Below are 25,314 nucleotides of genomic sequence, written 5' to 3'. Positions count from 1 at the left end.
ATATACATACGTATATATATACATACGTATGTATGTATGTATGTATATATGTGTATACACACACACACACACACACACACATATGTATATACTTACAAGAAGCGGAGTACAGCATTAGGAATAGAGACAGTGGAAATGTAATGGCTATGTGCGATGTCAGAGGGATAGTGGATGGGGAAGGGGGGTTGACACAGTGTGAGGGATGTAAATGATAAATGTCTAACTATTACATTGTTTTGTGCACCGGAAACTAATAATTACAAAAAAGAATGAAAAAAATTTGTGATCCCTCCTGTACCTTTCGGCATAGATTTTGTGTTCTGGCCTTACCCTTGACTTTGTTTGATTTTTCAATTAAGATTTTATTTACATTTACTCAAATTTCCTCATGTATCAGTTTCTTTTTTTCCAGTAGTACAGTGAATTTTGGTACCCGATTTCATTTGTGTTTAAAACAGAGCGGTAAATGAACACATTTAAAATGAATACATTTAAAAAAGTATAGAGGGTTTGCAAGCTCTTGATCAGGATAGGGAATAAATAAATCTTAGGTTTCTTCTTGACTCAAAATAGAAACTTAATGAGTATTGCCATTTTGCCACACTCTTTCTCAAGAGACCCTACAAGAATATACTTGTTGTCACATAATTTACACTGTATCTATTCGATGGAGCTTCTTGAAGGGACAGACAAACACAAGTACTACCTGGAGGACCGAAGCTCCACTGTGGAGAAACTGAAGACCACTTTCCGCTGAATCAATTCCACCAGTGGCCAAAATGGGAAATCCAGGCAAAGCACGGGCAATGGAGGTCACAGCTCTCAAAGCAATAGGTCTGATTGCTGTGCCTACAGAAAAGCAAAATGATCAATGGTTAGCATATTGACAATTTGAACATATTGCCTTCTAAACACTATTGTGTGATGAAAGTGCTGTATTACACAAAATTCAATTTTTTTTATCTTTATTTAAGATATATACATATGCAATAAAAAATATTGTTGTTTCAAAGTATGTTCCTTTTTAAATGATGTATATTTGTTTTAAGTGCTCACATGCTATTATTGCATGCAGAAGTGTTATGCAAGTGGGTATAGCAACCCTAGAACTCTCCCATTAAGTACATGTATATTAGTTTCATAGACAGCAATGTGTAAAAGACTGTATGAAACATTCAAGCATCTGTTTTAAAAAGGGCAAGGAACACCATACTTTGAGAAAGAAAACAATCACATACAGTGCATAAATAGACATACAGCTCTGTTATGTTGCCACTAAGTATAAAGCAGTGGTGTGACTATGAAATCAAGCAAGGTGCCGATAAGCTTTCAAATTCTATATTGCTTTTTACATATATATTTTTCTAATTTATTGGGGTGACAATGGTTAGTAAAATTACATAATTTCAGGCATACAATTCTGTATTACATCATCTATAAATCCCATTGTGTGTTCACCACCCAGTCAGTTCTCCTTCCATCACCATATATTTGATGCCCCTTACCCTCACCTCCCACCCCCCCAACTCCTTACCCTCTGGTATCCACTAAACTATTGTCTGTGTCTATGAGTTTTTGTTTCTCATTTGTTTGTCTTGTTTTTTTGTTGTTTTTGGTTTAAATACCACATATCAGTGAAATCATATGGTTCTCTGCTTTTTCTGTCTGACTTATTTCACTTAGCATTATACTCTCAAGATCCATCCATGTTGTCACAAATGCTCCTATATCATCTTTCCTTAACGCTGAATAGTATTCCATTGTGTATATATAGAACAACTTCTTTATCCATTCATCTATCAAAGGACATTTTGGTTGTTTCCATGTCTTGGCCACCGAAAACAAAGATACAATGAACATTGGAGCACACGTGTCTTTACGTATAAATTTTTTCAGATTTTTTGGGTAGATACCCAGGAGAGGGATTGCTGGGTCATATGGTAATTCTATTTGTAATTTTGTGAGGAAGCTCCACACTGCCTTCCATAATGGCTGCACCAGTCTGCTTTTCCACTAACAGTGTATGAGGGTTCCTTTTTCTCCACAGCCTCTCCAACACTTGTTACTATTTGTCTTGTTCATGATAGCCATTCTGACTGGTGTGAAGTGATATCTCATTGTGGTTTTTATTTGCATTTCTCTGATAATAAGTGATGAGCATTTTTTCATATGTCTATTTGCCAATTGTATGTCCTCTTTGGAGAAATGTCTCTTCAGGTCCTCTGTCCATTTTTCAATTGGGTTGTTTGTTTTTTTGTTGTTGAGTTTCATGAGTTCCTTGTATATTTTGGATATTAGCCCCTTATCAGAGGCACTGTTTGCAAAAATCTTCTCCCATTCAGCTGGTTGCCTATTTATTTTGTCGATGGTTTCTTTTGCTGTGCAGAAACTTTTAAGTTTCATATAGTCCCATTCATTTATTTTAGTTTTACTTCCCTTGTCTTTGGCCTCAAATTCATAAAATGCTCTTTGAACCCAAGGTCCATAAATTTAGTATCTATGTTTTCTTCTATGCAGTTTACTGTATCAGGTCTTATGCTTAAGTCTTTGATCCATTTTGAATTAATTTTGGTACATGGTGACAGATAGCAGTCCACTTTCATTCTTTTGCACATGGCTATCTAATTCTGTCAGCACCATATATTGAAGAGGCTGTCTTTTCTCCATTGTATATTTTTTTGCTTCTTTGTCAAAAATTATCTGTCTATATTTATGTGGTTTTATATCTGGGTTCTCAATTCTATTCCATTCGTCTGTGTGTCTGTTTTTCTGCCAAAACCATGCTGTTTTGATTATTGTAGCCCTATAGTACAAGCTAAAGTCAGGGAGTGTGATACCTCCAGGATTGTTCTTTTTTCTTAGAATTGCTTTGGCTATTTGGGGTCTTTTGTGGTTCCAAACAAATCTGATGTTTTTTTGTTCTATTTCTTTAAAACATGCCATTGGGATTTTGATGGGTATTGCATTAAATCTGTATATTGCTTTAGTTAATATGGCCATTTTAACTATGTTGATTCTTCCAATCCATGAGCATGGAACGTCTTTCCATTTCTTTATGTCTTCTTCAATTTCTTTCAAAAACGTCTTATAGTTTTCAGCATATAGGTCCTTCACATCCTTGGTTAAGTTTATTCCTAGGCATTTTATTCTTTTTGCTGCAATTGCCAAAGGAGTTGTTTTTTTGTATTTCTTTTTCTGAGATTTCATTGTTAGTATATAGGCATGAAATGGACTTTTGTACGTTGATTTCGTAGCCGGCAACTTTACTGTATTCATTGACTGTTTCTAATAGCTTTTTGGTGGAGTCTTTAGGGATTTCTATATATAGCATCATGTCATCTGCAAAGAGTGACAATTTAACTTTTTATTCCCAATTTGGATGCCTTTTATTTCTTTCTCTTGCCTGATTGCTTTGGTAAGGACTTCCAACACTATATTGAAAAGCAGAGGTGATAGGGGACAGTTCTGTCGTGTTCCTGACCATAGAGCAAAGGGCTTCATTTTTTCACCATTAATTATGAGATTAGCTGAAGACTTGTCATATATGGCCTGTATTATGTTAATATATTTTCCTTCTATACCTATTTATTAAGTGTTTTAATCATAAACGGATGTTGTATCTCGTCAAATGCCTTTTCTGCATCAATTGATATAATCATATGATTTCTGTCCTTTATTTTACGTGATGTTTCACATTGATGGATTTGAAGATGGTGAACCATCCTTGTGCCCCGGGGATTAACCCCACTTGGTCGTGATGAATAATCTTTTTTTTTTTATGAATAATCTTTTTAATGCATTGTTGCATTCGATTTGCTAGAATTTTGTTTAGGATTTTAGCATCTGTATTCATCAGAGATATTGGTCTGTAGTTTTCATTTTTTGTGTTGTCCTTACCAGGTTTTGGTATCAGGATAATGTTGGACTCATAAAATGAGTTAGGGAGTACAGATTCTTCTTCAATTTTTTGGAAGAGTTTGAGCAGGATTGGTATTATATCCTCTTTGAAGGTTTGGTAGAATTCACAAGTGAAGCCATCTGGTCCCGGACTTTTGCTTTTGGGAAGGTTTTGGATGACTGATTCAATTTTGTTACTGGTGATCGGTCTGTTTAGATTTTCCAGTTCTTCATGGTTCAGCCTTGGAAGGCTATATGTTTCTACGAACTAGTCCATTTCTTCTAGGTTATTGAATTTGGTGGCATATACTCCTTCACAGTATTCTTGGATGATCCTTTGTATTTCTGTGCCGTCCGTGACAACTTCCCCTTTTTCATTTCTGATTTTGTTAGGGTCTTCTCTCTTTTTATCTTAGTGAGTCTAGCCAAGGGTTTGTCGATTTTGTTAATCTTTTCAAAGAACCAGCTCTTTGTCACATTAAATTTTTCTATTGTCATTTTGTTCTCTATTTCATTTAGTTCTGCTCTGATTTTTGTTATTTCCTTTCTTCTTCTGGCCTTGGGTTTCACTTGTTCCTTTTTTTCTATTTCTTTAAGGTTTAACATGAGGTTATTTATTTGGGATTTTTCTTGTTTCTTGAGATAGGCCTGTAATGATATAAACTTAAACTTAAAACTGCTTACGCTGCATCCCAAAAATTTTGGTAGGATATATTTTCATTCTCATTTGTTTCTATGTATCTTTTGATCTCTCTTGTAATTTCTTCTTTGACCCAGTCGTTCTTTAAAAGTATATTCTTTAATCTCCATGTATTTGTGCTTTTTCATGCTTTCTTTTTGCAGTTGATATCCAATTTCAAAGCCTTGTGATTAGAGAATATGCTTGGTATGATTTCAATCTTCTTAAATTTGCTCAGGCTGATTTTATGTCCCAATATATGGTCTATCCTTGAGAATGTTCCATGTACACTAAAAAATAATCTATAGTCTGATATTTTAGGATGAAGTGCTCTTTATATGTCAATGATGTCCATTTCATCTAATGTGTCATTTAGGGCGTCTATTTTTTTATTTATTTTCCATTTGGATGATCTATCCATAGTTGTCAATGATGTATTTAAGTCTCCTAGTATAACTGTGTTTTGGTCAATTCCTCCCTTTAGTTCTGTTAGTAGTTGCTTGGTATATTTCGGTGCTCCCTGAATGGGGGCATAAATATTGATGACTGTTATGTCTTCTTGCTGCATAGTCCCCTTTACCATTATGAAATGTCCATCTTTGTCTCTTGTTATCTTTTTCACTCTGAAGTCTGTTTCATCTGATATCATTATGTCTACACCTTATTATCTCTGGGTACCATTTGCTTGAAGTGTCAATTTCCACCCTTTCACATTCAGTCTATGCTTGTCCTTGTAGCTAAGATGTGTCTCTTGTAGACAGCATATGGTTGGGTTTAGTTTTTTGATCCAATCTGCTACTCTGTGACTTTTTATTGGTGAGTTCAGTCCATTTACAATTAGGGTGATTATTGATATGTGGGGATTTCCTGTCATTCTGTGTCTTTAGTTTTCTGATAAGGCTGTGTCTCCATTGTTTCTTTGCCTTTTTGTTGTTGTCTATTATTTCTGTGTCATGGTAGTCTCTGATGTTTCCCTCTGTTTCTTCTTTTATTACAGTATATATTTCCATTCTGTATGTTTTTTGAGTAGTTACCCTTAAGTTTATGTAAAAGAACGTTTGATATTTAGCGTATTCCATTTTCTTCAGCACGCTTACTTTCTCCATTGCCATATTCCAGTTCAGGCCTTTACTCTCCCCCGTTTTATGTTTTGTTTGCCACAATTTGTCCCTGTTGATGGTGGTCAAATAGCCTCCTTTAGTATTTCTTGTAGTGCAGGTCGTGTATTAGAAAATTCCCTCAGCTTTTGTATGTCTGGAAAGGTCTTTATTCCTCCTTCATATCTAAAGTTTGTCTTTGCTGGATATATTATTCTTGGCTCATAATTTCTCTCTTTCAATAGTTTGAATATTTGGTTCCACATCCTCCTGGCTTGTAGAGTTTCTGCTGAAAAATCTGATGATAATCTAATGGGCTTTCCTTTGTAGTTTACCATCTTTTTTTCCTGGCTGCCTTGAGGATGCTTTCTTTGTCGTTGATTTTAGACAGCTTCAATTCATGTGCCTTGGAGAAGGTCTGTTGGATTTGAGGTAATTAGGTGTTCTATTTCCTTCTTGGATTCGAGGATCCAGTTCTGTCCACAAGTTTGGGAAGTTCTCATCAACAATTTGTTTGAATATATTCTCTGTTCCCTTCTCTCTTCTCCTTCTGGTATGCCCATTATTCTTATATTGCTCTTTCTGATAGAATGAGAAAGTTCTTGTAGAGTTCTTTCATTTCTTTTAAGTCTCAAGTCTCTTTCTTCTTCCTTCTGTGTAATTTCCAGGTTTCTATCTTCGATGTCACTGATTCTTTCCTCCATTGGTCAACTCTACTACCTAAGCTGGCTATTTCGTTCTTCATTTCTTCTATTTAGTTCTTAATCTCCGGAAATTCTATTTGGTTCTTTTATAAGATGTCAATCTCTTTCATAAAATGCTCGTGATGTTCTTTGATTGCGTTTCTGAGTTCATTAAACTGCCTTTCTGTGTTTTCTTACATCTCATTGAGTTTTTTCAGAACTGCAGTCTAGAATTCTCTGTCATTTAAGTCACATAATTCCATATCTTAAAGTTCCTTTTCTGGAGACTTTTCAGTTTCTTTCTGAGTTGTCTTGTTGCCTTGGTTATTCATGGCAATTACTGATTTATTATTTCTCTTCCTAGACATCTATAGGAGTGGCTTCTGCAACAGGTTGATAGGAAGAGGTCTTTCTTTTGTTTTCAGTACTTGTGGGTAGAATGTTTTATTTTACTCTCCAACTGCAGCCTTTTCTCTCTCTCACACGGTAGTGCGATGTTTTCTCTGCACTATTCCAGTTTCTCACACATTGGGGGGTTCCCTGGGAGACGGGCTTCTCCTCTGTTATAGTTCACCTGGGTAACAGGCCACAGTGTCCGTGTGGGTATGCGGAGAGCTTTTGAAGTTCCAAAGCTCTTTCTGCACCAGCTTCAGAGCCTGTATGTTCCAGCAGTTCTGTTTACTCCTGCAGCGATCCACCCAGATAGGTGGGACCAGGGGTGGGGTGAGTTGGGAGAGGTGGCCCAGAGCAATGGCAGCGACCACCAACACAGCCGGTCCTGCTTCCACTGCTCCGTCCGCTTTGCCAGAACTAGTTGGGCTGCGAATCTGTGTCTGGGGTCCACAGTTCTCACAACAGCTAATATTCTGTTCTTTTGATCTGACATTGCTACTGTTCCGCTTCTAGCACCGGGCAGGTTGGGGCGGGGCGAGCTCTGGGAGGGTAGGGAGGGGGTGGCTAGTCTCAGTGCCTAAGGCTTCTGTTCTCTGCTAGGTAGTGTGGGCTTAAACCACCGGTTTCAGCCTACTTTTAAAATATATTTTCCATAATTTAATGAAACATAGTGAGACTAATCTAATTGTTTCATACTTTAGAAAGTTTTACCCAAGTTAAAGAGAATTTACTGGAATTCAATAATTAGTGAGTATGTGTTTAATATTTTACGCTTTATTTAGCCAGACATTACTAACATATTATTCCCTATCATAATGAAAATGTTATTAATGGATAGTACACTTTGACATTACTTTTTAATGATTATACAGTACTAAAAGCTGTTTTTGACGCTCAAGGATTAACACATGTTGGAGTAAATTAATGCTTTCATAACATAGAAATGTAATTTGATATTTCTAGTGTGGACTCTTAAGTCAATGGTCCTTTAAAAGTATTTTTTGAAGTAAAAATAGGTGTATTTGTGCAAGAATTTAACATTGCTTCAAACCAGGGCTTCACAACAAACAAACAAGCAACAAAAACATTAAAAGCAACTGGTAAAATCAGCCTCACGTGGTGAGTACTTTATCATCGCTTCCACTAACACAAGCATCCTCACCAGTATTATCAGTATGTATTTATTGGAGTGCTCACTTTGGGAAAAAGCACAAAGAACTTTCCTTAAAATCAGTGGTTTTCTTTTTATCCATTTCAGATAAAATTGAATTTTAGTGTAGCAGATGGTTTTGCACTCAACACTGAAAAATGTTTGTGGAAATGCGTATTTGTTGCTCCCACATATAAAAAGGTTATGCTAGATTTTAGTGTTTCTTAGTCAAGACTGTTGAATGCTGACACTTTGGAACAGCATAAATGACAGGTAAGTGCCTGGCATTAAGTTTGGGAAAATTAGAAACTGAACGTCAAGATTCTTTTTCTATTACAAAATACTTATCATTAACCTCTTCTTAGTCTTTATGTTTTAATCATAAAAAAAGGCTAACACAGTGGACAGGAGAATGCTTAGCAAGAACACACACACACATACACAGAGAGACACAAATTTACATACACATGTCTTTAGGTATAAAAGAAATCTAAGAATAAAGGTTAAAGAAAGCATTTGTAAGATAATCTGTAACTCTGTAACTGAAATAAACCTTTTAGACATATAGCTATCTCTGCAAAATATAACTGACATGTTCAATATATACTAAACTGGAGTCCTCTTTACATGCTTGTTACTTTGAAGTATGGTAATAAAGAAATATTGGGATTTTTTTTTTCTTATTTAGTGAGCCCTAGAGAGTAAAAGAAATTTGAGCTAAGAAGATAAATAATTTATTGCTAACTGCACTATTAGAAGATTATTAACACTAAGGGGTAAAATTTAAAGTGGTACAGAGAGATTTGGCCACATATTCCAATTGATATTAATGAACATCAAGTGACAAAATCCCAGAACACAGCTTTGAAAATTTAACCAGTTACATTTCAAGGGCAACATTATTACACAGGTGTTTAAAACATCGGCAAATCTTCAATGGCCTTTGAAGATATTCAATTAGGTCAATAAGACATTTGTAATTTCACGTTTTTCTTCCTTTTCTAAAACTTTTCTAATCTACCTAATGAACATGAAAACCTTTCAAACTAATAAAGGTATCTTTTTAAAGAAATTAAGAGTAATTATGTTGTCTGAGGAAATGTGATCCCAAAATGAAGAAGCTGGTCTTACTGTTGCTGGGTAATAGTAAATTCATGTTTTAATTAAAATTTAAATAAAATTCTATTTGATTTGTTTCCTTTATAACTCAATTAATTTAATATGAAATATAATCTATCTGTTTGAAGAATTTTTAAGGGGAATAGGTTTTAAAAATTTCATCCACCATGAAAGGTTCTGGAAGGAAAGCAAATATTTATAAAAGGATTTTTCTAAATTGTCATATAGAAATTACTTTTTAGTTTGAAAACAAAAGAAATTAAGAAGTAACAGGTTCAAGATCAAAATAAAACTTTTGATATAAAGAAGATTCATTTATCAATACCATATAAAGTTGCACATATGTTAAATTCATAAAAATTTCGAGAATCATAGTTATTGAGAAGAGGATTTTTAAAATCTGTCACTGCTTCAGTAACTAAGTATTTTAGACCAAAGACTATGGAGGAAGAAGCCAGTTTGAGAGGCTAAAGGAATCGAAGTTGCTCTCCATCCTTCAGAAAATGACAAAGTTTAAATAAAAAATTGAAATACTATCAGCTTAAATGAATTAATAGGCAACATGCAATTTAAATTAAGCCCTCATCTACATAAGGGTAGCCAAATGAACCTGATAGAAGTTTAGTTATATCAATGCATTGTGTTTCAACTGTGTGGAATGAGTCCTCAAATTTTGATCAAGCTGTAGTTTTGAATAAATGAACAAACAAGCAAAAAGTGAACTAGAACTCAGTACCAACAGGGCAGCAAAGAGTTATTCGGATTTGTACAAAAATGGCCTTTGTGGAAATGCTTTGCGGAAGATTGGCTTCAGACCACAGCACAGCACCACCAAATTAGCCCCACAAGTGTACACCCAAAGGGTGGTTTCAATGGGCAACAGAGGCGACTGGGGTGAAACCTGCTCCATAAGGTAAGCTCCCCACACAACAGCTCATAAACTGTGGATGTGGCCAAACTCCATAGTCTGGTCAGCCTGAGCATCAATCCCACACACTGATGTGCCAATAGCAACCTAGGCTCAACTATAACAGGAGGTCACATATGACTGATACAGGGACACTGGTCAAATCGACTGAACTGTATCTTTTGGTATCTAATCAATCTAGGGCTTCTATATAGTCACGTCATAAAATGCAAATCAGTGTGTTGAATTCATAGATCTTTGATAAACTTCACAAAACAGTCTTGTATTGATTCATGTTCCAGGGGGAAAAAAAAACATTTTAGTATGCCAGAGATTTTGAATTAAAAGTTAACCAAAATCATCAAAAGGATTTTGATGAAATTTTTTTCTTAAGAAAGTGATATTATCACTCATCAAATAACATTTTAAATGCAATTTCAAAAATGTTACCATTAACAATAGTGTTATGTATTGATATGTAAGTATTCTTAATCAGGTTCCTCACTTAGGCCTCATTTATCCATTCAACTGTCCATCTGTCTATCTAAGAAATATTTATTAGGCACCTGTGCCTTTTTTTTTTTAAAGATAATTGTAAGCTCTGGGATGCAAAATGATGGAGAAGATAAATGTTGTGTTTGCCTCATCCTGTGAACACATCAAAATCACAATTAATTATAGAACAGTCAACCTGGAGAACCATATTAAGTCTAGCTGATCAGAAGTCCTATAACTAAGATATAAAGAAGAAGACACACCAAGAATGGTAGGGAGGGTGGAGATGCAGAATGGGATGGTCCCACTCCTGTATGTGATGTTTGAAAATTGGGAAGGATATGTCGACCACAAAGGTCCCCCCAGTACTGGTGCTGGGAAGAGGAGTCCCACAATATCTGGCGGGAAAAACAGTTGGATTCCTACCTCCAGGTGAGACCGACAGCAGCAGGAAACCCAGACATCCTCTTAAAGGGCCCATGCACAGACTCACTTGTTCACAGGCACACACCCTGAGCTCCAAATGGAGGGATGGTGACTCGAGAGGTACCAAAGGTATATGAAGTCTGACAGTTAAGCTCGAGACCTCAGCCTAGAAAAAGTGCTACAAACCTCATTGCTGAATATTACTACTGTCACATTTGAAATACTCCTCTTGGGAAGCTATGCACTAGTCCACCCTTCAAAGCAATTCTGGAACTCTTTTTCTGGAATGACCATTAGAGGTGTTGTCATCCAGGTCTGACAATTAAGTTTGCGAACTTGTTGTAATTATGTTGCTAATATTTTTTGATGTCAAAGGTATTACTCATTATGAATTTGTACCAACTGGACAAACAGTTAACCAAGTTTACTATTTGGAAGTGCTGAAAAGGCTGCATGAACAAGTTAGAGGACCTGAACTTATCACCAACAATTCATGGCTCTTGCATCACAACAATGCACCAGCTCACATGGCACTGACTATGAGGGAGTTTTTAGACAGTAAACAAATAACTGTATTGGAACACCTTCCCACCTCACCTGATCTGGCCCCCAATGACTTCTTTCTTTACACAAAGATAAAGAAAATATTGGAAGGAAGACATTTTGATGACATTCAGGACATCAAGGGTAATACAATTACAGCTCTGATGGCCATTCCAGAAAAAAAGTTTCAATATTGCTTTGAAGGGTGGGCTAGGTGCTGGCATTGATGCATAGCTTCCCAGGAGGAGTACTTTGAATGTGATGGTAGAAATATTAAGCAATGAGGTATGTAGAACTTTTTCTAGGATGAAATCGTGAACCTAATATCCAACCTTGTACACAGAAATTGAGTTGTGTGGCTTCTGAGCAAGGACTGGAGAGACAATCACCATTTTCCCTGTGTAGAATCTTCCTCCTCTGCAGCTGTCAAATAGGTGCCATCTTTCCTGTGTTGAGCCATCCCCCACAGGCCAAATCTGAATTTGCACTGGCCTGGTGAACTCTGTTTGCTCTACCTTGATGACTCCCAGGGACCACACCCGATCCAACTTTCACAATGCTGGAAACACTTTTGCTGTCAGCAGCCAGATCTGCCCACAATGTACTCTTTCTTGGACAACTCTTGGGGGTCTGCAGGCCCCAGGCAGGCAGTAGCTGACCTTGGTGTACGCTGAGATTTTTGGTGAGTAACTCCATGCTAAGCATTGGCACTAAACCAGAATCTACATTAACCTGGTACACATCATTCTTCCCAACATGGTGACTACCTGAGACCCAACCTCACCCAACTCACAAACTGACAGAGGCTCTATCAGTGGCTGAACCTTATGGAGGTTGGCAGGTGACAGAAATCCTCAGGGTGCCCTGGGCTTTTTGAAGAGTCACCTCAGGCCCAGGACTGGTGGAAGCTGGCCTTTGTTCACAGTGTGGTCTTTCACATGTGCCTCCAGGTCCAGTACAGGCAGCAACCAACCAGGGATTGCTATGTAGCTCCTAATATGTAGTCCCCATTCCCTTATAGGAAGTGGCTGACCTGCGCCTGCACCAGAATGCCTCCCAAGAAGCCCCAGAACAAACATACATTAAGGTTGGCTTCAGACCACAGCACAGCACCACCAAATTAGCCCCAAAAGTGGCACACCCAAAGGGCGGTTTCAGCAGGCAACAGAGGCCACTGGGCTGAATCCTGTTCCATGAGGTAAGCTCCCCACACAACAGCTCATAAACTGTGGACGTGGCCAAACCTCACAGTCTGGTTAGCCTGAGCATCAATCCCACCCACTGATGTGCCAATAGCAACCAAGGTTCAACTATAACAGGAGGTTACATACAACTGATACAGGGACACTCCTGGAGCATCAGACATAGGTGACCAGGTACACTGTGCCACTGGGCCACACATGGCAACTACTACATAACGCCACCCAGCCAAGACTGGCAGATAAAACAAATCTACCTAACAGATAGTAATAAACACAAAGAGGCAGCCTAAAGAAATATGTTCCAAGTGAAAGAACAGAAGAAAATTCCAGAAAAAGAACTAAATAAAATAGATGCATGCAACTTACCAGATACAGAGTTCAAAACGATGGTTATAAGGAGGCTCAAGAAATGTAGTGAGAATTTCAACAAGAGATAGCAAGCATAAAAATGATATAAAAAAACCATAAAAAAGAATGAGCCAGAAATGAAGAATACAATAACTGAAAAGAAGAATGTACTAGAAGTAATCATGAGCAGACTAGATGAAGCAGAGTCAATTTAGCAATTTGGAAGACAAGGTAGAAAAAAAAAAACACCCAATCACAATAGCAAAAAAAAAAAAAAAAAGAAAAGAAAGAAAAAAGGATAGTTTAAGAGAACTGCAGGACAACATCAAGCATAACATTTACTAACATTTACCTCATAGGGGTACCAGAAGAAGAAGAGAGAGAGAGAGCAAGAGATGGAGATGCTATTTGAAGAATTAATGACTGAAAACTTTTCTAACCTGGTGAAGGAAATAGACATACAACTCCAGAAAACATGGAGTCCCAGACAAGATTAACCAAACCCAGTGAGGCCATCACCAAGACACATCATGATAAAATGCCAAACATTAAAGATGAATAAAGAATCCTGAAAGCAGCAAGAGAAAGGCAACTAGTTACTTACAAGGAAGCTCCTATTAGATTGTCACTTGATTTCTCAACAGAAACTTTGCCAGAAGGGAGTAGCATGAAATATTTAAAACGATGAAAAGAAAAGACCTACAACCAAAACTACTCTATCTAGCAAGGTCTTATTTAAAACTGAAAGAGAGATAAAGATTCACAGATAAGAAAAAGCTAGAGCTAATCACCACCAAAGCATAAGGGACTTCTTTAAAAAAAAAAAAAAGAAAGAAAGAAAGGGGGGGGGCGGGTAGAATAAAAATATGAGTAATAAAATGGCAAAAACTATGTATCTATCAATACTCATTTTAAATGTAAATAGATTAAACACCCCAATTAAAGGCATAGCGTAGCTGAATGGATAAGAAAACAAGAGCCATACATATGCTGTCTACAACAGACTCACTACAGATCAAAAGAGCTAAGACACACACAGACTGAAAGTCAAAGGATAAAAAAGGATATTCCATGTGAATGGAAACAAACAAACAGAAAGCTGAGGTTTCACTACTTATATGGGACAAAATAGACTTTAAAACAAAGGCTATAATAAAGACAAAAAGGGACTTTACATAATGATAAAGGGATGATCCAACAAGAGGATGTAACCCTTGTAAACAATTTTGCATCCAACATAGAAGCACCTAAACATATAAAGCAAATGTTATCCAACATAAAGGGAAAGATTGATAGCAATAGAGTCATAGCAGGGGAATTTAATACCCCATGACATCAATGGATAATACATTTTCCAGACAGACAGTCAACAAGGAAACAGCAGCCTTAAATAACACAGTAGATAAGATGGATTCAATTGATATTTTTAGAGCATTTTACCCCAAAGCAGCAGAATATAGATTCGTTTCAAGTGCAGATGGAACATTTTCCATGATAGACTACATGTTAAGACACAAAACAAGTCTTGATAAATTTAATAAAATTGAAATCATATGAAGCATCTTCTCTGACTACAATGGTATGAAATCAGAAATCAATTACAAGAAAAAAACTGAAAAACAAACAAACACGTGGAGGCTAAATAACATGCTACTAAATAATGAATGGGTCAACGAGATCAAGAAATAAATAAAAAGATACCTTGAGAAAAATGAAAACACAGCAACCTGAAATCTATGGGACATGGCGAATGCAGACCAAAGAGGGAAATTTATGGCATAACAGGCCTAGTTTAAAAAAACAAGAAAAATTTCAGATAAACAATCTAACTTACACCTAAAAGATATAGAAAAAGAATAGCAAAGACAGCGCAAAGTGAGTAGAAAAAAGGAAATAATAAATGTCAGAGTAGAAATAAACAAAATAGAGTCTAAAGACACAATACAAAAAAATCAATGAAACCAAGAGCTGGTGCTTTGAAAATATAAACAAAATTGATAAACCTTCAACCAGACTCATCAAGAAAAAAAAAGAGAGAGAACCCAAATAGATAAAATCAGAAATGAAAGAGAAGAAGTGACAACGGACCAAAGAATTCAAAGAAGTACAAAAAAATACTATGAGCAATTATATGCCAACTAATTGGACAATCTGAAAGAAATGGATACATTCATATAAACATACAGTCTTCTAAGAGTGAATCAAGAAGAAACAGAAAATCTGAACAGACCCATTACTACTAACAGAATTGAATCACTAATCAAAAAACTCCAAACTAACAAACTCCCTGGATCAGATGGCTTTACAGGTGAATTTTACCAAACATTCAAAGATGAATTAATACCTATTCTTCTCAAACTATTCATAAATATTCAAAAGAAAAGAAGTCTCCCAAGCTCAATTTAGGAGGCCACCATTACCCTGATTCCAAAACAAAAGACATTACAAAAAACAAAACAAAACAAACAAAAAAAACCAACAAAAAACCTATAGGCCAATATTCTTGATGAACATAGATACAAAAAACCTCAACAAAATATTAGCAAACCGCATTCAGCAATGCATTAAAAACATCATATACCATGAGCAAGTGGGGTTTATTCCTGGGATGCAAGGTTGGCTCAACATCCACAAATCAATTAATGTCATACACCACTTAAATGAAATGAAAGATAGAAATCAACAGATGTAGAAAAAGTGTTTAACAAAATCCAGCTTCCATTTATGACAAAAACTCTCAGTAAAGTGGGAATACAGGGAACATACTTAAATGTAATAAAGGCCATATATGACAAACCCACAGCTAACATCATACTCAATGGGGAAAAGCTAAAAGCATTTTCCTTACGATCAGCAACAAGACAAGGACATCCACTTTCACCACTTTTATTCAACATAATATTGGAATTCCTAGCCACAGAAATGAGAAAAGGAAAAGAAATAAAAGGCATACAAATAGGAAAGGAAGAAATAAAACTGTCATTATTTGCAGATAACATGATACTATATAAAGAGAACCCCAGTGATTAAAATTAATATTCAGAAATTGGTTGCATTTTTACACACCAATAACAATTAGAAAGAGAGAGAAAAAACACCATTTACAATTGCATCAAAAAATAAAGTAAAATACTTAGGAATAAATTTAACCAAGGGGGTAAAAGATCTGTACTTAGAAAACTATAGAACACTGAAAAAAGAAATAGAAGGAAATACAAATAAATGGAAGCATATACTGTGTTCATGGATAGGAAGAATTAGCATTGTTAAGTTGTCCATATTACCCAAAGCAATCTATAAATTCAATGTAATCCCTATCAAAATACTAAAGGCATTTTTCACAGAACTAGAAAAAATCTTAAAATTTATATGGAACCGTAAAAGACCGTGAATAGCCACAATTTTGAGAAAGAAGAAAAAACTTAAAGGTATCACTACCTGATATCAAACTATACTATAGCAATCAAAACAGCATAGTACTTTCCTTAATGCCGAATAGTATTCCATTGTGTATATATACCACAACTTCTTTATCCATTCATCTATTGAAGGACATTTTGGTTGTTTCCATGTCTTGGCCACCGTAAACAAAGCTGCAATGAACATTGGAGCACACGTGTCTCTATAGAGGAATGCTTTCAGATTTTTTGGGTAGATACCCAGGAGAGCGATTGCTGGGTCATATGGTAATTCTAATCGTAATTTCTTGAGAAACCTCCATACTGCCTTCCATAACGGCTGCACCAGTCTGCATTCCCACCAACACAGACAATAATTTTGTGGTTACCAGAGGGTAAGGGGGTGGGGGGTGGGTGATGAGGGTAAAGGGGATCAAATATATGGCGATGGAAGGAGAACTGACTCTGAGTGGTGAACACACAATGGGATTTATAGACGATGTAATACAGAATTGTACACCTGAAATCTATGTAAATTTGCTAACAATTGTCACCCCAATAAATTTAATAAAAAAAACAAACAGCATAGTACTGGCATCAAAACAGACACATAGATCACAGGGACTGAATAGAGAGCCCAGAAATAAACCCATGCTATATGGTCATTTAATGTATGACAAAGGGGGCAAGAATATACATTTGGGTAAATACACTCTATTCAATAAATGGTGTTGGGAAAACTGGACAGGTATATGCAAAAAAAATGGAAATGGACAACCTTCTTACGCCATATACAAAAATAAACTCAAAATGGATTCAAGACTTAAATACAAAACCCCAAACCATAAAACTCCTAGAAGAAAAAATAGGCAGTAAACTCTCAGACACTGCTCTTTGTGACATTTTTTTCTGACTTATCTTCTTTGGCAAGGGAAACAAAAGAAAAAATAAATAGGACTACATCAAACAAACACATTTTGGACAGTAAAGGAAACCACCAACAAAAGAAAAGACAGCCTACTGAATGGGAGAAGATATTCGCCAATGATACATCTGTTAAAGGATCAATATGCAAAATTTATAAAGAACTTATATATGTCAACACTAAAAAAACAAACAATCTAATTAAAAAACGGGAGAAGACCTGAATACACATTTCTCCAAAGAGTACATACACATGGCCAACAGACATATAAAAAGATGCTCAACATCACTAAACATCAGAGAAATAAAATTTAAAACACAGTGAGATACCACCTCACTCCTGTCAGGATGGCTATCATCAATAAATCAACAAACAAATGTTGGTGAGGATCCAGAGAAAAGGCAACCCTCGTGCTCTGTTGGTGGGATTGTAAATTGGTTTAGCTACAACAGAAAACGGTTTGGAGTTTCCTAAAAAAAATAAAAACAGAACTATCTTATGACCCAGTAATTCTACTTGTGGGTAATTATCTGAAGAAATCCAAAACACTAACATGAAAAGACATATGTATCCCTATGTTCACTGCAGCACTATTTAGCCAAGATATGGAAGCAACCCAAGTGCCCATCAATAAATGACTGGATAAAGTGGCACATATATACAATGAAATATTACTGGGCCATAAAAAAGAATGAAATCTGAATACTTGCTACAACGTGGATGGAACTAAACGGTATTATACCAGGTGAAAAGAATCAGAAACAGACAAATACCATATAATTTCACTTATATGTGGGATTTAAAGAACAAAATAAATGAACAAACAAGAGTAACAGACCCATAGATACAGAGAACAAATTGATAGTTGCCAGAGTTGAGGGGAGTTGGGGAACTGGGTGAAGAGGTGAAGGGATTAAGAAATAAAAATTCATGGTTACAAAATAGTCACAGGATGTAAAGTACAGCATAGAGAATACAGTCCATAATGTTGCAACAACTATGTGTAGTACCAGATGGGTATTAGACTAATTGGGGTGATCATTGCATAAAATATATAAATGTCTAACCACTATGCTATATACCTGAAACTAATATAAAATGATATTAAATGTCAAGTGTAACAAAACATAATTAAAAAAATAAAAATAGATAATTGTATCTGAATCTGAAAAGCTTGAAAGAATCATTCCAGTTAACCACTTTGTCCTAACAATAATATAACCCAGGATAGGTACCCAAAACATCAACTCTGATGACCTTAGGAAGTTGTTTCAAGGTAAATAATATGAGTCCATTTATTCATTCTGTACAGGTATTCCATTAGGGAAAATTCACATTCATTTAAACAGCATACATTTTATAAGTAGTATTAATTTAAATTCTAGGAAGAAGGCAATTGGAGGATGAAGTAGTTATAAATTAGATAGACAATTTGGGCCAACTGCTTACGTTAAAATTCTAGCTACACTACTTACAATCTGTGTGACTTTTGTGAGATTTTAATTTCACTAAATCTCTGTTTTTCATCTACAAAATTATAAAATTATAATAACTTCACAGAGATGTTTTGAGGATTGAATGATTTAACATATGTAAGACGCTAGTGCATAATAAAAATTGTACAGGCCTTTGTTATTATAATCTGTACTACCCATAAGGACAATTGATTTCAGAGGGAGGCTTTATTTCATTTACTTTGATAGTGCCTTTTATGTTTTTACTGTAGGCTTAGTAATGTAATGAAAACATTTTTATTTTATTGGAGACAAAAGGATGATACCTATGATGATAGAACGTTATATCATCTGATACCTTGGGTGGACCTCACCCTCCCCCATCCTTTTTCTTCTCTCCGAAGAGCTCTTGTTTACTAGTGTTGGCAAGATTAACTGACTCCAAAAGTAAAAATCTCAAAAGCAAACGTCAATATCTTTAAACAAATTTTTTTGAGAACCAAAAGGTTTATGCACTAAACCAATATACAAGGATTTTAATGACAGCATCAGAACTCAAGTTGGTTGGTGAAGAGGAGGCAGAGCTTTACTCTGCATGACTAAATCCCTGAAGAGAAAAGAAATTTTTAATGGGCAAGATAATGTGGAACATATGCTAATTTTGGATAACTGGAATTTTGAATAATTGAGTTTAATTCAGTCTTCCCCCCCCCAATCATTTGATTCCTAGGACAGCCACTGCTACACAATTAATTGTTAGAACTAAGTCCACAATAAACACCCTGATAATAGCTCTAGCTAACTGTAAAACAGAAATTGGTTATAATACTCGTGCTCACTGTGTATACTAAAAGAAAATGTAGTTTCAATTTGCTTATATTAATTAAAATATAATGAATTAAGTGGATAAAAAATTCATTAGAAGTTTAACTTTGACTGTCTAATTGTTAATTATTTTAACATCATCCGGAAGAAAGAAAATACTTTTAGGAACAAGAATTTCAAGGATTTAGTAGTTGAGAGATTAATTTTTAAAAAATACATATATATCAAGCATCTCAAAAATTTATACTTCACTAATGCAAGCTTAAAATGTTAACGAACCTAATATACTAATATGTGAAACACGGCTATTTAAAAATTTAAAAACACATCTTCAGGGCGAATGGGTGGCTCAGTTGGTTAGAGTGTGAGCTCTAGGCAACGGGGCTGCCAGTTCAATTCCCACATGGGCCAGCAAGTTGCGCCCTCCGCAACTAGAATGAAGTCAATGAGCTGCCGCTCAGCTCCCAGGTGGCCAGATGGCTCAGTTGGTTGGAGCGTGGGCTCTCAACCACAAGGTTGCCGGTTGGACTCCCAAAAGGGATGGTGGGTTGCGCCCCCTGCAACTAACAGCGGCAACTGGATCTGGAGCTGAGCTGTGCCCTCCACAACTAAGATTGAAAGGACACAACTTGACTTGGAAAAGTCCCGGAAGTACACACTGTTCCCCAATAAAGTCCTGTTCCCCTCCCCCAATAAAAAATCTTAAACGAAAAAAAAAATACATCTTTACACATGGATTGAAGTCCTCAAGAAAATTAGCATAATTCATCCAGGAACTGAAGTTTTGGACCCAGGGTTATAAATAGAGATGTGAAATCTACTGAGGAGGAATGGAGGAAAGAAAAGCAATTGCTTTATGTTGTTGTTATTTTAGATTTATTGGAAAAGCTGAAAGTTTTCTTATGAAAATGTTTTAATTTTTGTTGAATATTTCAAGATTTTTTTTTCCTGCTGCTGGTAGTGGAAGTACTCATTAATAGAGTGATTTCCATACGCTAGACACTGAGATCCTGGCTTCATATGCTTAGGTAATTTAACTGTTACAATGCTGTGAGGGTGCATGCTGTCATGTCTATTTTGTATGTTTAGAAAGGGAAGTTCTAGCTAAATAAATAAATTGTTTGATGTCACACAGTCTAAAACGGATAGACTGGGACCAAACACCAAGTCTCTGTGACTCGAAAGTTCATACTTCTCAGTTGTTATTGAGAAATGGCAGTACAGAAATGATGAAGAGGATCATCTTCATATTCTTTGGCCTAAGGGAACCAGTATCAGTACCACCTATGGCCTAACGCGAAGAGCACAGGATCTACAGTCAAACCAACTGGGTGTAAGTCTCAGCTGTTACTTATACAGTCGTGACTGAGAAAGCTCCTTCACTTCCTAAGAAAGACATCAGTTCTCCCTACCTATAAAACAGTGATATTAATACCAATAATATCACAGCAATTTGTAGAAAGCACTTGTCCCAGTGCCTGGCTCATAGTATACATAGGCTAATATTACTATCAACGCCAGAGAAAATTGATCAAAAAAACGAACATTCAGCTATAAACATGCGGGGATAAACATTTGACACATAAGGGGTATTAATCTCCGAGATAGCAAATTTCGATATATTCCTACAATTCCTATGTCATTTCATTTCTAAAAAGATTACAGTTCGAGTCTATGATTATAAAAGCACAATTTCTGTAAGTAAATCTTTACTCGATCTATAACGCAATACCTAAATGTATATGCCTTTTCACCTAGAAACTACTCTTTGAGGAATCTACTCCATTAGTACCTAGACACAAAGTTACATGTACAAAGATGTTCCCTGAAGTATTGTTTCTTAGAGCAAAACAGTGAAAACAACCTAACTGATCACTAGTAGTTATACTATTAAATAAATTATAGTTCATCCACGTATGATCATCTAGGAAACCCTTAAAATGGACATGGAAATATCTCTAAGATATAATGTTAAATGCTAATCAGAAATAGCAGAACAATATATATAATGTGACTCCATTTTTGGTAAAAACAATATGACTACATTTAGTAAATATATAAAATCTTGAGTTTTAAACTGTTACTATTTATCATCTTTGGTGAATGGGTTGAAGAGGAACTTCCATGTTTGATACCTGTATTTGCATACCTCTATTTATTTGTAATTACATGATGTAATTATAAACAACACCCTTTTCACTCTAAAAGTATACTGGTTTGGATGATAGATTATATGGTAATTATATCCAGGAATTACAGGACAAAAATAATCATGAAAGCAAAGTGAAATTTGATTAAAAACAGAACCATAATCTATAAAAAACTTAGAAACTAACTGCAGTGTCTGAGACTCAAAGAATGGCATGAAGAGATAAATGTGTTTAAGCTTGTTACTAGAGGGGAAATACAGGGCATTCATATGTGGTCTCTAGGCATAGCCTATACGAGTATGTTCTTCCTATTTTCAACCTGTAGGTGGCCATCACAAGCTGCACTTATTAAACAACTCATTAGTAGCATTTTCAATACTGTCATCTTCAGATAATTAGCAATTTATTTAAATAACCAATTTCTGTAGAAATAATTGCCATGAAATGCCCTGAACCTAGTTTTTTATAAACCATAATAAAAGTGTTAAGATAATCCCTGACATTTGCAAATGCCATTAGTTCACCTTTCCTTTTGATAGTGCTATGGCATTATGTTTAAACAATTACCCGATAACACAGCAGTTTAATGAAACAGTACGGTAAGCACATTCTTCAATATGGCCAGTGAGGATGTTCAGATTCAGAAAGAAATCCAGTGTGCATACATGTTTACACAGAAGAAAGACAGAGCCCAAAGAAAAAGCATTATTGAAATAGGTACATTATTGCTATTTCCAACTTGGTTTAGTTTTCATAGTAGACGATAAAACGTATGTACTCTCTTTCAAAACAAAAATGGAGTTTTGTAAAATGATTCATGTAATGGGTTGGTATAAACTAAAATCATATGAATCAATGACTATATAAAATATACTCATTATGTTATTTGTTCAGTATCTCTACACAACAGAAAACAAACAGATTATTCTTACTACCATTTTTAAATATTTAAGTATGCTTTTAATTACAAAATGGGGAAAATTTTCAAAGTAGAGTTATCAAAGAAAACTATAAGTGGCTTTTAGATCTCAGTTCATATTTAGCATTTAAAGTAAACCGGAGTTCCAAGTCTCAGGTTCTTCCTTGCTTGTCAGCTCCCCATTTCACCAAGTACTGTTGATGAGGGCTCAAACCATGTTTCTGAATTGCCAGTGATAAAACTCTTTCTGACTTCTATAGTTTTTAAGCTGTTGGTCTTCACACAATACAACAGAACTAGAATTAAAGCCAACGGCAATAACGTTTTATGGCTAAAATGAAATAATTTTGAGAGCCTACTGAATACCAGTTGTTTCTGCTAAATTCCACATTATTCATACCCTCACAAGTCACATATGTATCATCCCCATTATACAGCGAAGGAAATTCAAGCTCAAAAAGGTTAAGTGGTATATGCATGTAAAAAAGGCAGGGTTGTTTGGTAAAATAATGATTACAACAATAAAACAATCAGTCTACAATGTGATCATAAACTTCACTGCCGCGTTTGAATTTGAGGGTTTTTCTTCATTTCCAGATTACTGTGTGTCTCAGTTCCTCCCATGTAAGTACTTCTGGCAGTGCCTTTAGCTTATAATATATGATTAATTTATCTCTAAATATAAATATATAGAGAATTTAAAAATATTTCTATTTACTTAGACAAGAAATTCTGAATCCTGACTGATTTAGTAGATTTGGTGTATAAATATTTTGCATGTGATTTTGCTTAAGGATGTTCAGGGCAAACGTTATGATACCACATAAAGATCTCACCAGTCTGTGTGTATCAAAAAATGGTTATTTGAGGAGAAGAAGAGGAAGATTATAACGATGATGATAATGCTGATGACCAGATTACATTTTACCCTTAGAGAACCCAAGATAATTAGAAGTGTGTATTTTTCTGAAAACATAAAAATAAAATAAATAAATAAATAAATAAATAAATAACAAAAAGAGTTCTCACATCCACCAGGATCATATTTCTTTCTTTGGAAAACCATGATTTCTTTTCTCGCTGAAATTCTGTACTCTGTTTATTCTGTGGGTGGTCCCATGATCTCGGTGTCCTGGTAGCATTTGCCATCTGTAAAACCTTTATTTTCATTCTCAGGAATACATCCTCTGTTCACTTTACAATGAGTTATATTTGTAAATCTGTATGCCCCGTATAAGAGTTGCTCGGAGTGCTGAAACCCAGTCTATACAGCAGACAATGAGGTTTTGTTCTCGTTTGGGTTGGACAACTCTCAAAGATAGTGACGTAGACAAGCACATCTCCAGCTGGCCATACCAGAACCCTCTGAGAACCAAAGCTCTCTGTATGCTGACGAGGCACTTTGGAAAGGAGGGGCTCTACTGATTAATATTTACTCTACTGATTAGTAATTGCTCTCTCAATTAGTTGACAATAAAAATTCTTCCTAAATTTCAATAGGATAAAACATGAGAAATCATTTTCAGTCAAAATTATTCCTTGTACCCAGCATTGTGTTACTTGCTAAAAGTCAGCAGTAGAGGAGCCACTTCTCAGGGAGCTTATGAGGCTGAGTAGATGAGTTGAAAACACGGACATGTCCACATCCTGATGGTGTGGAGCAGACAACAAAATTGCTGAAATGCACAGGATAGGATAATCCAGGAAGACTAAAGTGGCCCGGAAAGACTATAGCAAGATGCTTCAACTGGGCTCTTGAAAGATGGGTACGTAGGTTTGGCGTGAGAACGAGGATATTTCAAACTCTGGCAGAGGTTGGGGACAAGGTGAGCAAAATTGCAGATATAGTCATACTTATGAAATACTTGTGTTAATAGCAAAACTAAAGGAGCCTATCAGGTAGGAAATGGTATACAGTGCGTGTAGGTGTGGAGGGGTATTGCCTGTGAGCAGAGGGACAGCTAGCCCTTCCCCGGCTCCTCCAGTTAACATCATCAATTCCTATACAATATTTTATTTTTAAAAATAATTTTTAATTTGTTGATCTGGCATAAGAATAAACAGGTTTGAACTCCAACAATGTGTGAAGAAAACATATCATAAAATGAGGAAAGTCCAAATTTATTTTATTGTTAAAAAAATTTATCGGGAAGAAACTAAAGAGAATATGTACTCTACAGACATGTCCCTGGCTGTAGCCTTTCTACAAATCATGAGGATCTTTCTAGTCTGATTTAAAAATAAGATTTTGATCAGTCAGAAGAAACAAGGATTACAGTTAAAATATAATAGTAAGATTTCCTTTTTCACGGTGTAAAGAGCTCATGCGATAGAGGGAATACAGGTTCTACTCATTCAACAACTGTTGCCAGTAACGTAAATTTTCATTTTCATAGATAACAAATATGATAAATACTGTGGGGATCTTTGGCATGCATATAGCATTGATCAATCAATTAGAAAAGGGAAAAGAATTTAACATTATATTACTTCAGACAAAATCTGGCAAAGTATTACCTAAAAAAGCTCTTATACTACTCTCGATCATGGTTATATGCATCAATCTGGCAAACTCTCTTACAATTCCAGAGGGCAGCTACAGGCCAAAAGTGGTCATCTAGCTCCAACTTGTGCATATCAGTAAGGCCCTTGGGGCCCCTGATATTTTAGGTTTTTTAACTAGAAGCCAGGATGCTCCAGCTAT

General features: G+C 35.7%; 1 protein-coding gene across 2 annotated transcripts in view; it reads right to left on the bottom strand.

Moving 5' to 3' along the window:
• Positions 1-368: 368 nt before the first annotated feature.
• The window catches only part of DPYD (dihydropyrimidine dehydrogenase), a 696,413-nt gene continuing 671,467 nt past the window's right edge, over positions 369-25,314 (bottom strand). For both annotated transcript variants that reach the window (XM_081024809.1, XM_081024810.1), the window contains one exon: positions 369-849. In XM_081024809.1, coding sequence (XP_080880935.1) covers positions 650-849 — 200 coding nt within the window. In that variant the 3' untranslated portion in view covers positions 369-649. The remainder of the gene's footprint in view (positions 850-25,314) is intronic.

The sequence above is a fragment of the Rhinolophus hipposideros genome (assembly GCF_964194185.1).
Source record: "Rhinolophus hipposideros genome assembly, chromosome: 19".
Taxonomy (NCBI): Eukaryota; Metazoa; Chordata; class Mammalia; order Chiroptera; family Rhinolophidae; genus Rhinolophus; species Rhinolophus hipposideros.
The sequence above is the reverse complement of the archived record's forward strand: the minus strand, read 5'-3'. Positions and strand labels throughout refer to the sequence as shown.